This window comes from Trachymyrmex septentrionalis, unplaced genomic scaffold, assembly GCF_001594115.1.
Source record: "Trachymyrmex septentrionalis isolate Tsep2-gDNA-1 unplaced genomic scaffold, Tsep1.0 scaffold161, whole genome shotgun sequence".
NCBI classification, from domain to species: domain Eukaryota; kingdom Metazoa; phylum Arthropoda; class Insecta; order Hymenoptera; family Formicidae; genus Trachymyrmex; species Trachymyrmex septentrionalis.
Genome location: NW_017304770.1, coordinates 998,744 through 1,012,356, shown reverse-complemented (window position 1 = coordinate 1,012,356; position 13,613 = coordinate 998,744). Strand labels below are relative to the sequence as shown.

The window sequence follows — 13,613 nt, the reverse complement described above, 5'->3', positions numbered from 1 at the left end:
TATATATGTATATATATATATATACATGTATAGTATATATTTTCATTTTATTTTTATTACAGATGATTGTCTAAACAAATAAAACAGCTCTAATTTTAGTTGTAATTGTTTCTTAAGAAATCTAAGCACAATCAACGAAAGAAAGATGAAGGTTGTGGCATTGATCAGTGGTGGCAAAGATTCTTGCTTTAATATGATGCAGTGTGTAGCAGCTGGTCATGAGATCGTAGCTCTAGCTAATTTGTATCCTGTTGAAAAAGGTATTAAAACAAATAATGTATTTTGTGAAATATATAATTACATATTGCTAATGAATACACAAATTTCAATTGCATTTAATTTATATTTATTTAATTTAATTTTTATATTATAAATATTATAATTTATAATTTATGCAGATGTAACATAGGGGTTAACACACTGCTTCTAGATGATCTGGATTCATTTATGTTCCAAACGGTAGGACATCAAGGTGTTAAGTACATTGCTCAAGCTATAGGCTTGCCTATATATCGTTATCCAACGTTTGGCAAAGCAAACGTGCAAGAGAAATATTATTATCCTACAGAAAGTGATGAAGTTGAAGATCTTTTTAAGCTCTTGAGTACAGTAAAGGTAAATTAACTTCTGTAGTTCCAAGTTATATACATGTAACATCAATCTCTGTATCAATTTCAATAATTATACATGTTTTTCCAAAACATACTTTTCAGGAACGTGAAAATATAGAGGCTGTGTCAAGCGGTGCTATTCTTAGTGATTATCAACGAATTCGTGTCGAAAATGTGTAATTATTATTTATTTCTTCTATTTGTGTGAATCTGTAATATTATATAGATGCTGCTATTAATTTTTTTTCGAACATATTTTTCTTGTAGATGCAATCGTTTAGGTCTTATTTCCTTGTCATATTTATGGAGACGGGACCAGGATGAGCTGTTAAATGAAATGATACAGAGTTCTGTTAACGCAATATTGATTAAAGTTGCGGCTTTAGGCCTTGAAATCAAACATTTGGGAAAATCTATATGTGAAATGCAACCTCACCTCGTTAAAATAGTAAGTCAAGTTGTTTCTTATTTAATTAAATATAACATAATGAGTATTTTTGTTAATATTTTTTTTATAATTGTATCGATAATGTACAGGATAGCCTCTAATTATTGACAAAGCATTCGTGTTCAGGTAGAACGGACTAAACTGATGACGAATTCGGTCATTTGTATTCCACTAGATTAGTGCATAATAAAAGCTGCTATACACGAAATAAGTAAAGTTAAATGTAAAAGTAGGGTTGGGTAAGTTAACTTTTTTTTTTAACTAAGTTAACAGCTTTGAAAATTTAACTTAGTTAAGATAAAAGTTAATCCATAGTGACATTAATTAAATTAAAAGTTAAATTTAAAAAAGTAATTAAAAAATTAAAAGTTAAATTTATTTTATTTCATAATTTCACAAGTTAACTTTTCTTTTAACTAAATTAAAAAACTAAGTTAAAAACTTAACTTTTTTAACTAACAAGAGACTCACATATGTATTTCACGGATTTTGATCAGCTTTTGCATGATTATTCTGAGACATTAAAAAATAATTCCTGTAAATTGCACTTCTGCGTATTTTAAAAAAAAAATCGTGATTTCAAGTATTCATAACGATGGATCGCTTTCAAATCTCTTTATTCTTTGCTTACACGTAAATAAAATATTTGGATTTATTTAAAATTAGAAAAACGTATCTCCAACGGATACGATTGTATAAGCATATAATCCAAGTAGGGATTCGTATAACGCCAACTATCCAACCCTGATGTTAACTTTTAAATATAACTATGTAAAATTAAAAAGTTAAAAGTCTAAAATATTACTTAATGAAATTAAAAAATTAAAAAATTAACAAAATTAATTTACTTTTTTACTTTTTAACTTTTTAACTTTGCTTTTAACATAATAAATGTTTAGATATCCAATGATCATGTTATTTAGCAGAATATAAATATATTATTTCATTGATGTTGATATTATGCCATTGCATTTAGATACTTTATATAGCAGCCTATAATATGCATCAATACAATATAGTGTGAGTGACCGAATTCATTGTGAATCGAAAAGTCCTATATTATTTTACAACTTCCGCAATAATCAATCAGATAATAATTTCTAAAGATCGCCAAATGAATATGAAATGCCAGCGCGTGGCGAGATAGCATCGCCTAACGCGGGAAGGTGTTATCTTTCGCCGTCCATGCTTTGCCAATATCGCTTGTAGTAAACAACTCTGCACACCTAGCAACGTACGAGGCTGGGTAGTCGTATCTCGTCGCATGCTTGCATTTGGCAGTAAGCTGGATGGATGTGTGATCTTTATTAATCTTGTTAACTGTTGCGAAAATTACAAAATGATATAGGACTTTTCGAGTCAATTTAATTCTTTTTACCTACATATGAGCGCTTTGTCAATAATTAGGAGATATTCTGATATCTTGATTATGGATATAAATGAAACAAAATTGAAAATATAGCTTCAAATTTATTTTTTGATAATCTAAATAAATTTTATTTATAGAAAGAAAAATATGGAGTAAACATATGTGGAGAGGGAGGAGAATATGAAACTTTTACCTTAGATTGTCCCTTGTTTGCTAAAAGTATTGTAATGTAAGTATTACATTTATGTATTATGTACTTCTGAGTAACTATACCTCATTTTTTAATATTTTTTAGCGATGAGTATGAGAGCATTGTAAATTCGAGGGATGACGTAGCGCCTGTAGGATACCTCGGATTTACAAAGATCCATTTAGAAGATAAGGACGTAAGTTTTTGGATATCACATTGATAATTGTTAGACACTATCAAGTGTCATCAAAATGAAGACTTATTTTTTAGAATGGAGAATTGGAGAAGTTAAGTCTATCTGAGAGATTAAAAAATGTTTTGATAAAGTCACCACAGGATTATATTGCTGAAATCATTGGTCCTGAGCTACATGATGGTTGTAATTTGTCAGAAGATGAAAATGATGAGCATGCATGTGAAAGTAATAGTTTGAAGGCATCGAATTCAGGTAGAAAACTTTGAAAAAATAGTGTTTACTACCTGGAAAATCTGGAATCTTTTATCCCCAAAAATCACGGATTTTTATAGAATTTTATTCGAATTTAGAGAAATTTTGAGAATTTTACTTTTAAATTTATAAGTTCTATTTTTTTTAAAACATCTTTCTTTTTTTGATAATGTAAAATGTTAACAATTAGCAGTGAATATGGCATACACGTCCGTGTATATTCACGTACATTCTCATGTGTATCTTGCGGGTTTTTAGTAAAAAATTAGGGTGACATAAAAGACAATACTCAGTAGAATATAATAACTCATTGATATTACATTGTAGTATTATTGTGTCTTGCCCATAATATTACATCTTATAGATTTTGCAATTTACTTTATAATTTTAGAAAATGATAGATTTAGTCAAAACTGTATTTAGTAGAATCCCTATCTTCTACTAGTTTTCGATATATTACTTTATCTGTATTGCTTGCATATCAATTCGACTTCTTTATTTCAAACTTCTTTGTTTTATTTACAAATTCTCTGATCTCTTGGAATTTAAAAAGAAACCTGAAAAATCCGGGAATTCTCAAAGAATTTTTTTACAAGATTTCAGCAAAAGAACAGAGAAAAATGCATATCAAATATATCAAAATATATCTATGTGAATATACAGGTCAGTTTCATCCTCCGAGCCCAATGGAGATTTTGTACGAAGATGAAAATTGCCCAGATGCTCCAATCGTTAACAGAAATCAAACAGGATGGTTCTGGTTTGGAGGTATTATAGGAAAACATCCGGATATAACACCTGCTATAGAAGAGGCACTGGAAAAACTAAGCAGTAAAATTCACATCTTAATCGCATACTTTTCGGCTTAGTAATTATTTAAATCAACAATTATTTCTTATTCGAAATTTAATTGATAACATAAAAAATCAATATTAATAAATCTTTTTTACATATAATATTTATCTAATTATAGCTCTGATACAAAATGAAAATTTGTGCCCATCTGACATAGTCGCGATAACATTGTACATAAAAGATATGTCAAATTACAAGGCTATAAACGAAGTATACGTTTCCTGGTTGGATAAGAGAAATCCGCCAGTTCGTGTATGTGTAGAATGTCCTTTGAACGTACATGTCGCACTTGATGCTATAGCATATAAGGAGAACCAAGAGAGCGGCGATAAATGGGTCTGCAAGCGACACATGATGCAAGTTCAAAGTATAAGCCACTGGGCACCCGCCAATATTGGTCCTTACTCTCAGGCTGTTCGTGTAAGTACAATTTCCAGATTCGGACTTTGCATCGCATATCCTATGAATGAAGATATTGATCTCCACTCGTAGGATATGTAGAGAAAAAATAAAAAAACTTTTATTACATAATTTAAACCCAAGCTATCGATAGAGCCTATTCAGAACTTGATCGGTTCATTCGTTATTGAGGTGAGAGATACGATAATCTCGCAACTCTTTAGTTCGCGTGTAATAGGTCTCGGGAGTTTCATAGTATATGTATATAAATTAATAAAATGTGTATTTGACACCTGAGAGGCTATCGTGTCTTTCGTATTTTTAAGGAAATTGATCTTAAAATCCTTTTTAATATTATTATTTAGTCTTTTTTGTAATCTTTTTTGTAATCTTTTACATTAAAAAATGTAAGACAATTTGTTTGATAAAAAATATAATTTTCTGTACAGGTAGGTGATGTTATTTTAGTTGCTGGGCAAATACCTTTGGTGCCTGGCAATATGAATCTTCTAGATATGAATATTAAACGGCAGTGTCGTTTAACATTGAGGCACATAGACCGCATTGTTAAGGCTATGGATGCGAAACTTCGAGATATAGTACAAGGTATCTGTTTCCTGACTCATTCTAGTTACATAGCAGATGCGAGGAAAGAGTGGGAAAGGAGGACTAGAAATGCTATTGTAGATTACGTTGTTGTACCAAATTTACCACGTGGTGCTCAAGTTGAGTGGTGTGTTTGGGCTCATAGGGATAATAACCGATTCGAGTGTAAGTATTCAAAGCTTATCTGACGAGGAAGGTATATTTGCTGTAAGTTAAGTAAAAAATATCTTTTTTCTTCATTTTTTGTTTTTTTACAGCATAACTTACAGGAAATATTTTTCTATTCTTTAATTTAAAAATTAGCGAGAGATGTATTATTACATATATCTTATTATTTATTGCAGACGAGGAAACAGGAAAATGTGTGGCTAATTTTAGGATAGCCATCAGGCGTAGGTGGAATTATGAAAATAATGTTTCGGCGATTGTATGTTACATGTCTACCGGTAAATTTCTTTTGATAATTTATTTAAAACATATCTTTCGAACTTTCTTTCATAAATATATTTTTTTATCTATTTTAAATATGTAAAATACTGAAATTTATAGTTTAAAAATAGTAAAAATCTTAAAAAATATAATATAATATTTTGATAATAGTATAATTATAGTATAGTAGAATATATAATAATAATAAATCTAAATAAATTAAATTGATATCAGTTACTAATTTTTTATACTTAAATCAGTTCGTATGAATATTTAAAAATATTTTTAACAAAAGCTTTTTCTAAGTTTGATATTTTTATGGATAGGTTTATCCAATTCTACTGGTAATTTGACAACGGAGGCGAGTTTGCCATCCATGGAGCTGAATGCAAATGAATTGTCGGAGGCTTTCGATTATCTATTGTGTAAACTCAGGAAAGGCTCGCAAAGCGCAAATCCAACATGTATTTTGCGAATATTTTACAAAGTCGGCAGCTTTCTGGGCCCAAATTTCCTTCACAACGTCCTATCGAAGTTTTCTACGCAGAATTTAGTGATTACCATTATACCGGCTATTCAATTACACAATTTCAGTACTTTATTATCTATATATGGTATTAGGCACGAGTAAATACTCAAAATGATTTTTTACACTGTCAATTATTCATCGGAATTGGAGCGCACATTTAGGATAAAAAAATTGATGCTTGAAAAACAGCACGCAAGTAAGAGAGCTGTTTTGACACAAGAACACGAAAAAGAAAAAAATACGTTTAAAGTTTGTTTGTTTCATTTTATAGAATACTCATTTTGTAGAATACTCATGGAGTGCAACTATAATTTGACTGATCGTGAATTACAATCGAAATTGTGTGAATTTTTGTGTATTTTTTTAAAACAGCACTTTTGTTTTATACGTCTTTTTATAGCTATTGCTTTAATTTTTTCGGCTGTTATGAATCTAATGCTGCTCGAAGGAGAATGAAGCGGCATTGCAACGGAATCATTAAGTTTTTTGTACGTGCGCAAATAATTCTCGATGTTATTTTGCTTCACTGACGGTCCGATAGATGTATTTGAGCACTCGCGTTTCATACGCGTTACATACGCGAGAGACACGGCTGTTGGTTCGACATTTACTGACGATGTAGTTACACCGCTGTTTCTTCTAGCCACACTTTTATGTAGTTTTCTCGCAAGCTCCATTTTCCTATGAATATTGAAGATACATCCCGTATCTTTTTGAATATAATAATAGCAACAAAAGTGCAGCTAAGAAGAAACAGACGCTATATTATCTTGTATATCGAGTACTACTAGTCAATGACGGGTCAAGTGCAATTCTGAGCTGTGAACCCGTCCCCATTTAGCGCATAAGTGCTCTTTAACAACGCGACTACATATTAGGTATAATAATACTCGTACGAATTGTACTGCTGATTACGCTGAGATTTCTTTTTTCTTTTGCTCAAAGTATACGTTACTTTATGGCGTTGTAAATCATATGCGGAATGTTAATTAACGTGTGTGATGTTTCTCTAAGCGACATTAAATCGTGCACAGCCATTTTAAACTAGCACTCGACATTACTCGAATTCTAAACGAAAGGAAGGAAACGAATGATTATTGTCGCGAGAAAGAAATTATGGGTTATCGCTGGGTGTCTCCGGTGCGATTTGATTTATGATTGGAACGTAGAGCACATGTGAAACATACATATGTATGTATATATATGTATATACATACATACATATACATTCTACACAAAGATGTTCTTCGCTGTCACTAATGCTGCCGGTATCGCTAGATAATTGTATTACCGATTGATTGAATATGTCACCAAAAATGGTGGAAAAAAACATACCATGACTAGAACATCGCAATTTTAAAGAAACCGGGAAAAGAAATTGAAGTCGGCCAACTCGATATAACAACATGCTATGCAGTAGTTTTGTATTTTTCGCGCGTACGCACTGTTTAGAAATATCTTGTACAGATTGCATTGCAATACAAACTAAGATTATTCGGACGTAATATTATATACAAGGTTGATGCAACGATATGCCAAAGTTTATATTTTGCAACTTGCTCATTTTTTAAACAGTCGCAATTACTATCGTTATTCTGTATGTGTACATAAAAAATGCAACATAATCTAACACTTATATAAATATATTATAACTGATTTTTGACAGCGAAAAAGAGAAAGAGCGCACTGTTCAAAATGTGGATACTCTGTAATGATAAGTATGTAAAAACACATGCAAAAGAAAGGATGTTTATTCACATCTGATTTCCGCAACAGAACACTAATCCGAGGATTATGTCGTAAAAGAAAAATAAAGAGAATGATATATATTTTTAAGAAATAGCTATTTTTTTAGTTTCACATTTTATTTCTTTCCCTTCTGTTCTACATATATGTAGCGATCGACAGAAAAGACAATATTTTACAAAACTTACTAACAGTATACTGATATGATTCTTTCTTTTCAAGAATATCCGAGTTGGTAATTTAGAAGGAAATGTAAGAGCATAAATTTATCCAATAATGATATTGTACTTTTTTCGAAAATGAAGAGAAAAATGCAGTCTTCTCTGATGATAGTAATATCTTCAATAGACAAAGATGATATCGATAATAAAAAAATGATTTAATTTTTAGTGTAGTGTTTTGTTTAAAATTAAAAAAAAATTATATTAATATATATAATTTATTAAAAAGAGATATACATATATACATTATTAATATATGCATTAATATATAATAAATAATATATATTTATATTAACTAAAATATGTATTATTTATTAATATGTATACATATATTCATATACATATATATATGTACTTAAAAAATAAATTATATATATTATTCTACACTTGATTGATGAAAAATTGTTTTTATTATCACGATTACATTCAACATAAAAATTTATATTTTTACATAAATAATTTTATCTATACAGAAACATTTAGAAAATCACTCGCTTTCGATTTTACAATGCTTATATGAATAATTATGTTCTTATTTTGCATTTATATTCTTGTAAATGATAAGCTGACAATTTTCGCAAATTAAATTTGTGAAATGTAAACGTGTGATAACGTCTTATCTTTCGATTTATATTAAATAAATTCTTTTTACTTTATAAAAGAATTTTTTTAATACTATAAAAGAGAGTGTTATAAAATGCACGTTTAACCAAGCTTATGGTATACAATAACAGATTTCAAGTTCGTCAAAGAATAAAGAATTTATAAATCAAGGGAAAATTTCTCGCGTTGTCACTCCGTATCTTGTAATTTTGACATGCTCAAAACTAAACAGATTCAGTCTTTTTCTTACTAAACAATTCACTGTTCTCGCGATAAACAATATGTTAAAAATTCATAATTAAAAGTTAAATGACTCATTTCGCAACTATGTACAATGTAACTCGTTTGTCATGAAGTACTCCAGAAGAAAATCTTGCGCGCATTTGTCTACAAACGCACTCAATAAAAAACTTATTTACTTTAATATAATAGTATAATATACACCACTGGCATTGGTATTATACAGCACAATATTTTCTTTTCTTCGACAATGTTACAATAATTATATTCACGTTTTGAGCACCTTCGACAATAAAGGCTTTACATGCTGGCTGGTCGATGGTGTACAGAAATCACATTGATAATTTTTCTTGTCAACCACTACTCCCTTGGTCTCCACGCATTCTGAAAAAAATTATATATTGCTACACACACATACATTATTCTATAGGATATATAATATCGCGAGATAGTAGCTCTAGCCTCTAAGAACAGAGGTGTTTAGATATTTTTGTTTTGAGCAGATAATTCTTTTTTAAGATTCTTTATTTTTCAATTTAAAGCAAAAAATATCATCAAGAAATAAATAATGTTAATAAAAAGATGATAAAAAAAAAACACATAATCTTTCGATGGATAAAGGTAGACAATATGTCAGATTAAATTAAACACCTTTGTACTATGGCATCCACTATACAATTTGTATTTCTTATTTGACAGAACAAGATAGAAATGCAAATGTACATATGTACGCACTAAATAGCAATTAATTTAAACATAGCTTTTAAAATAGCGATGATCAAACAAAATTCGATGGCGCGTGCAAATGCTCCTGTATTGCAACATGCAATGATCTTAACACTTTGAGCGTCTGAAAGTTCAACCTCGTAGCCCGTAATGTTTTTGCAAATCAAGTATATGAAATAAAATTTTTGGGGATACAATAAAAATTAAATAAAAATTTAATAAAAGAATGCAGTAAATGTGGATTCATGTAGCTAATTATGTGCTTATTAATTTCATCGACTGAAGTCAGTTTTCGATGAGCCCGTATAAGGTTTGCCATGATTTTTGTTCACATGAAATCAGAAACACAAGTTAATGTGCTCGGCGCTCAAAATGTTAAACTAACTGAATCATATGAAAACTTGGTGTCAATACCTAAGTGCAGATACTTGTCACATGCGCTGCAATGCACTAGATTCGCTTCCAGGTCGAGCCTTTGGGCGGTATGACAGCGACTGCAGTGCGGGCAATAGCGACCCTTTCGCCACAGCCTTGTTATAAAGATCATGTGGTTAGTGAATTCAGGTAAGGGTATATTATGTATTATGATGGTGCTTAGTACATGGAGAAAGGGGGAAGGCAATACATCACATACTAATACATTTCTTATCGTATTATTTTTTTATAGACTTTTAACAAAACTGTTGAAAATAAAGTTCTTGACTCACAATTTATTAAAATAGCATTTCGACAAATTATAATTCAAAAATGGAGGAAAAACTTTATTTTTTAATTCATTTCAGTTAATTCTCTTAGTTATATAACTGTAATTTGATTTTAAGAAAATTTTAAGTAAGACTATATAGAGACTATAAAGAGGTATAGTTATCCCAAAATACTTAAAACTTTAAAATTGTATCAGAAATCAGATTAAAAACAAAAAATTATTTTATTTCTCGGTAGAAAATATTCTTTGCAAAATACATCTCTTATTGAACATCCTACATAGATTTGATAACGAAAAGAGAAGATGTCGAAAGTGTTATGATATGAGCAATGGAGATTATCAAGCAATTAAAGCCCAGCATTTCTTGAAAAATCAATAGTTGACTATATACTTACTTCGAACATGGTACACAGAGCGTCGAGACATATATTCGAGTATTTTTCTCGCCCTTTTTATATTCGTGTTGCCATTGCGCAACACTATTTCGGTCTGAATTGGCACCGCCGGCCTCCCTCGAACCGCAGTTCGCGCATACAGCGCATTCCTGACAATGCCATCTTCCCTGTGGTACTCGTCGCAAACCAACACAATAGATATGATACCTAAACATACGATTCAAATTATAGTAGGTGAACATTTCAAATAATAGTTAATTTGCAGCTCTATGTCGTAAATTAACATTCTTTTAGAAATTATAATTCATATTTTGTATAACAACTTTCTTTCTCTTTTTAACAAGGCAGATATTAAAGCATCGAGTTTCTGAATTGTAATTGCAGAAGTTTTATGTGATATGTAACGTATATTAAAGCTCCTGAGTAGTCACTGCGGCCATGTTGGAATCGTGATGTCAAAAGCGAGGAATGACACGTTAATTTATGTTGTATGTCATTTGTAAATAAAGACAATTTGGATAAATCTAAATGATGAAATCGCTTTAAAACATTTGTAAAAATCGATGAAAACTGTCCTTTCCGCCCTTGACAGTCAATAAATGATCGTAAAAGGCACATAAAGTGAGTCTCTTTAACACATCATGATAGCTGTTGAAACGAGTGAAATATACACTTTTATGTATAAAATTCCAAGATAACTGCAGTTTCCGTCCATTTTTAGGACTTTCATAAGTACGAGACAATTCACATTCTCACAATTAAACAAATAATAACGAAATGACATGCAACACAAATTTCGTTGTCAAACCGTCACTTCGGTGCCTATAAGTTCAGCTATTTATCGTTGCGATAAATGGTTGAACGAGGCGTTGTAACACGCACATAAGCACGAGCCTACGTGTGCTCGCCTTCGACTCGTGCTTATGTGCGTGGCTATCAGTTTCACCAGGTCAGTTTCGCCGTCTGATCCTGTGTCGCTACCGTCAACGCAGAGTTCTTAGCTGAGTACTCAGGAGCCTTAAGTTTTTTTTTTAACTAACTTACCCACGATCGCACATATCACAGAAGAGCATTTTGTCTTCATCTGCAGGATCATGACATTGTACACACGTTTTACAATCAGTGCATTGCCATGCGTATGATTGAATGTGTGGTACCATATCTAATGTTAAATCTATACAGGATGGATGAACTGAAAATGATGACGGGCTTGGTTAGCTCCATAAAAAATCACATGCAATTCAATTTATAATATTATATTTACCATTTCCATTGCAAGTACCACATTGAATTAATATTTCGTTCTTATTATGTTTATTTAAAACTTTCAGGCACATCTTGCACTTTAACTTTGTGTCATCCTTTGAATTCGAGATTTCCATGTCCACTTCGTCCATGGTCGATTGAGATCCTTCCGTATCTTGTGTACCTTCGCTAGAGGATGAACTGTTCAAATACAATCATTATCATAGCATATTTATATGTAAATATTAATTTATTATAAATCAAACATATAATATTGTGTTTAGAATAAATTCTAATTTGTTAAAACATGTGTTTGCAAGTTTTGACATCTTATTTTGAGAAATCATTCTACGTATATAATAATTTATTCTAATTCTTAAGAATAAACTATATATTTTATAACGTTTTTACCAACCTTGAGTCATCGGAAGATGATTCGCTATCGCTATCACTCTGTGAACCTTCTGATTGACTATCACTTTTACGTTCATTAGGTCGTGTGGGTCCATATAAGACCGTATTTAGCGGATAATACCTCAATTCTGCTGGTGTATATTCTCGATAATAATCAGTATACTGTCCTGGTATCAGAGCAACAGGGTAATGACCAACTTTGTGTTCTGAATCGCCTTTATGTTGCTTCTGTGGTTGATGAATTGTGAAAGTCTGCAGATCTAAGCAGTATTTGCGCTGTTCCTTGCGAGCTTTATTTAAATTAGCGTTCCATGTAAATGCGGACTGCATTGCCATTTCTGCGAGATCTATCCTGTTTCTCTCTGCATTTGTTGCCGCCGTCAGTTCCTTCTGTTTCTTAGAATGTTCCTTAACTTGTTTTTCGCGCATATGTTTGCGATATTCTTCGTACTGATCGGGAAAATCACTGCACATTACATCTAGTACTTCGGAGCTACATATCGCAGTTAGTCCTGTGTAATGTGATATAGTAATATAAATGCATTTTGTAATATAATATACTGACATAAATGTACATAATAGAAAAGAAACGTATAGAAGCAAAACTGGCAGTTTCTAAAATTTTATTTATATTTCTTTATTTCAAATTTTTATTTTTAAAGGAAAATATATATAAAATCTATTAAGAAAAAAATTCAGGCAGTTTATTTAAATTTATATAAATGGATAACTTTCTTTCTATACTACGCACATATTTATACATGATAAAATAATAAATTTGTATATATCATCAAAGATTTACATGAAAATCTTCTTTTCCAAGAAGACTAATAAAAATAAACTTACCCATATCGCACATTGCTTCACTGACTAATCCATTCTCCCTCAAATAGTTTCTCTCTTCCATATCAACTACTCTGCGTTTGAGATCAGGATATTTGCGCTTGAAAGACTTTACGCCAAGATACTGTGATATTTGTTCTTGTATCATAAAGGTTTCACCCTTTCGATCTAGTGGCCATTCGTATTCTGCTATTTTATCAACAGTGAAAGGTCCTTCATCGGGATCAAAATTAATCTCCATTCTTCGATTTTTTACTTTGACTTTTTCGGATTCCGTCGTAGCAGTGCTCAGGACACTACCTTGCGACTCTTCATTTATTATTGTTTCTGAAGCTGTAAAAAAAATTAATTTCTCTATATAAATAAATGTAGCAATACATTATAATTTTTCATGTAAGTTTCTGCGGATTAACTGCTAAATGAATAAAAAAATATTTTATGTGTACATAATTTTTAACAGCTCTTTCTTACATATGTTTTATATTATAACATTTAATATTATATTGATAGATATAAATATAATAAAAGATTCGTACTTTATTATGCATGAGTAAATTAGTATGTTCCTTATATTTTATTATATTTAATAT

General features: G+C 30.6%; 2 protein-coding genes across 8 annotated transcripts in view; one reads left to right on the top strand and one right to left on the bottom strand.

The window, feature by feature from the left end:
* LOC108746275 (diphthine--ammonia ligase) overlaps positions 1-7,708 on the top strand; it is an 8,770-nt gene extending 1,062 nt beyond the window's left edge. Inside the window, exons 2-13 of one of the 3 annotated variants that reach the window (XM_018482937.1) lie at positions 63-260; positions 431-615; positions 714-787; positions 879-1,059; positions 2,566-2,657; positions 2,724-2,814; positions 2,889-3,066; positions 3,730-3,897; positions 4,040-4,341; positions 4,770-5,091; positions 5,271-5,372; positions 5,682-5,986. In XM_018482937.1, the coding sequence (XP_018338439.1) occupies positions 146-260; positions 431-615; positions 714-787; positions 879-1,059; positions 2,566-2,657; positions 2,724-2,814; positions 2,889-3,066; positions 3,730-3,897; positions 4,040-4,341; positions 4,770-5,091; positions 5,271-5,372; positions 5,682-5,986 (2,115 nt within the window). In that variant the 5' untranslated portion in view covers positions 63-145. Of the gene's footprint in view, positions 1-62; positions 261-398; positions 616-713; positions 788-878; positions 1,060-2,565; positions 2,658-2,723; positions 2,815-2,888; positions 3,067-3,729; positions 3,898-4,039; positions 4,342-4,769; positions 5,092-5,270; positions 5,373-5,681 lie in introns of those variants that run through there. The other 2 variants (XM_018482938.1, XM_018482939.1) reach the window with 2 other exon arrangements.
* Positions 7,709-8,546: 838 nt separating this feature from the next.
* LOC108746233 overlaps positions 8,547-13,613 on the bottom strand; it is a 15,861-nt gene continuing 10,794 nt past the window's right edge. The window contains exons 4-10 of one of the 5 annotated variants that reach the window (XM_018482868.1): positions 13,027-13,356; positions 12,182-12,692; positions 11,786-11,967; positions 11,566-11,713; positions 10,522-10,728; positions 9,835-9,950; positions 8,547-9,078 (exon numbers count right to left, since the gene is read on the bottom strand). In XM_018482868.1, the coding sequence (XP_018338370.1) occupies positions 8,963-9,078; positions 9,835-9,950; positions 10,522-10,728; positions 11,566-11,713; positions 11,786-11,967; positions 12,182-12,692; positions 13,027-13,356 (1,610 nt within the window). In that variant the 3' untranslated portion in view covers positions 8,547-8,962. The remainder of the gene's footprint in view (positions 9,079-9,834; positions 9,951-10,521; positions 10,729-11,565; positions 11,714-11,785; positions 11,968-12,181; positions 12,693-13,026; positions 13,357-13,613) is intronic. The other 4 variants (XM_018482869.1, XM_018482870.1, XM_018482872.1 and 1 more) reach the window with 4 other exon arrangements.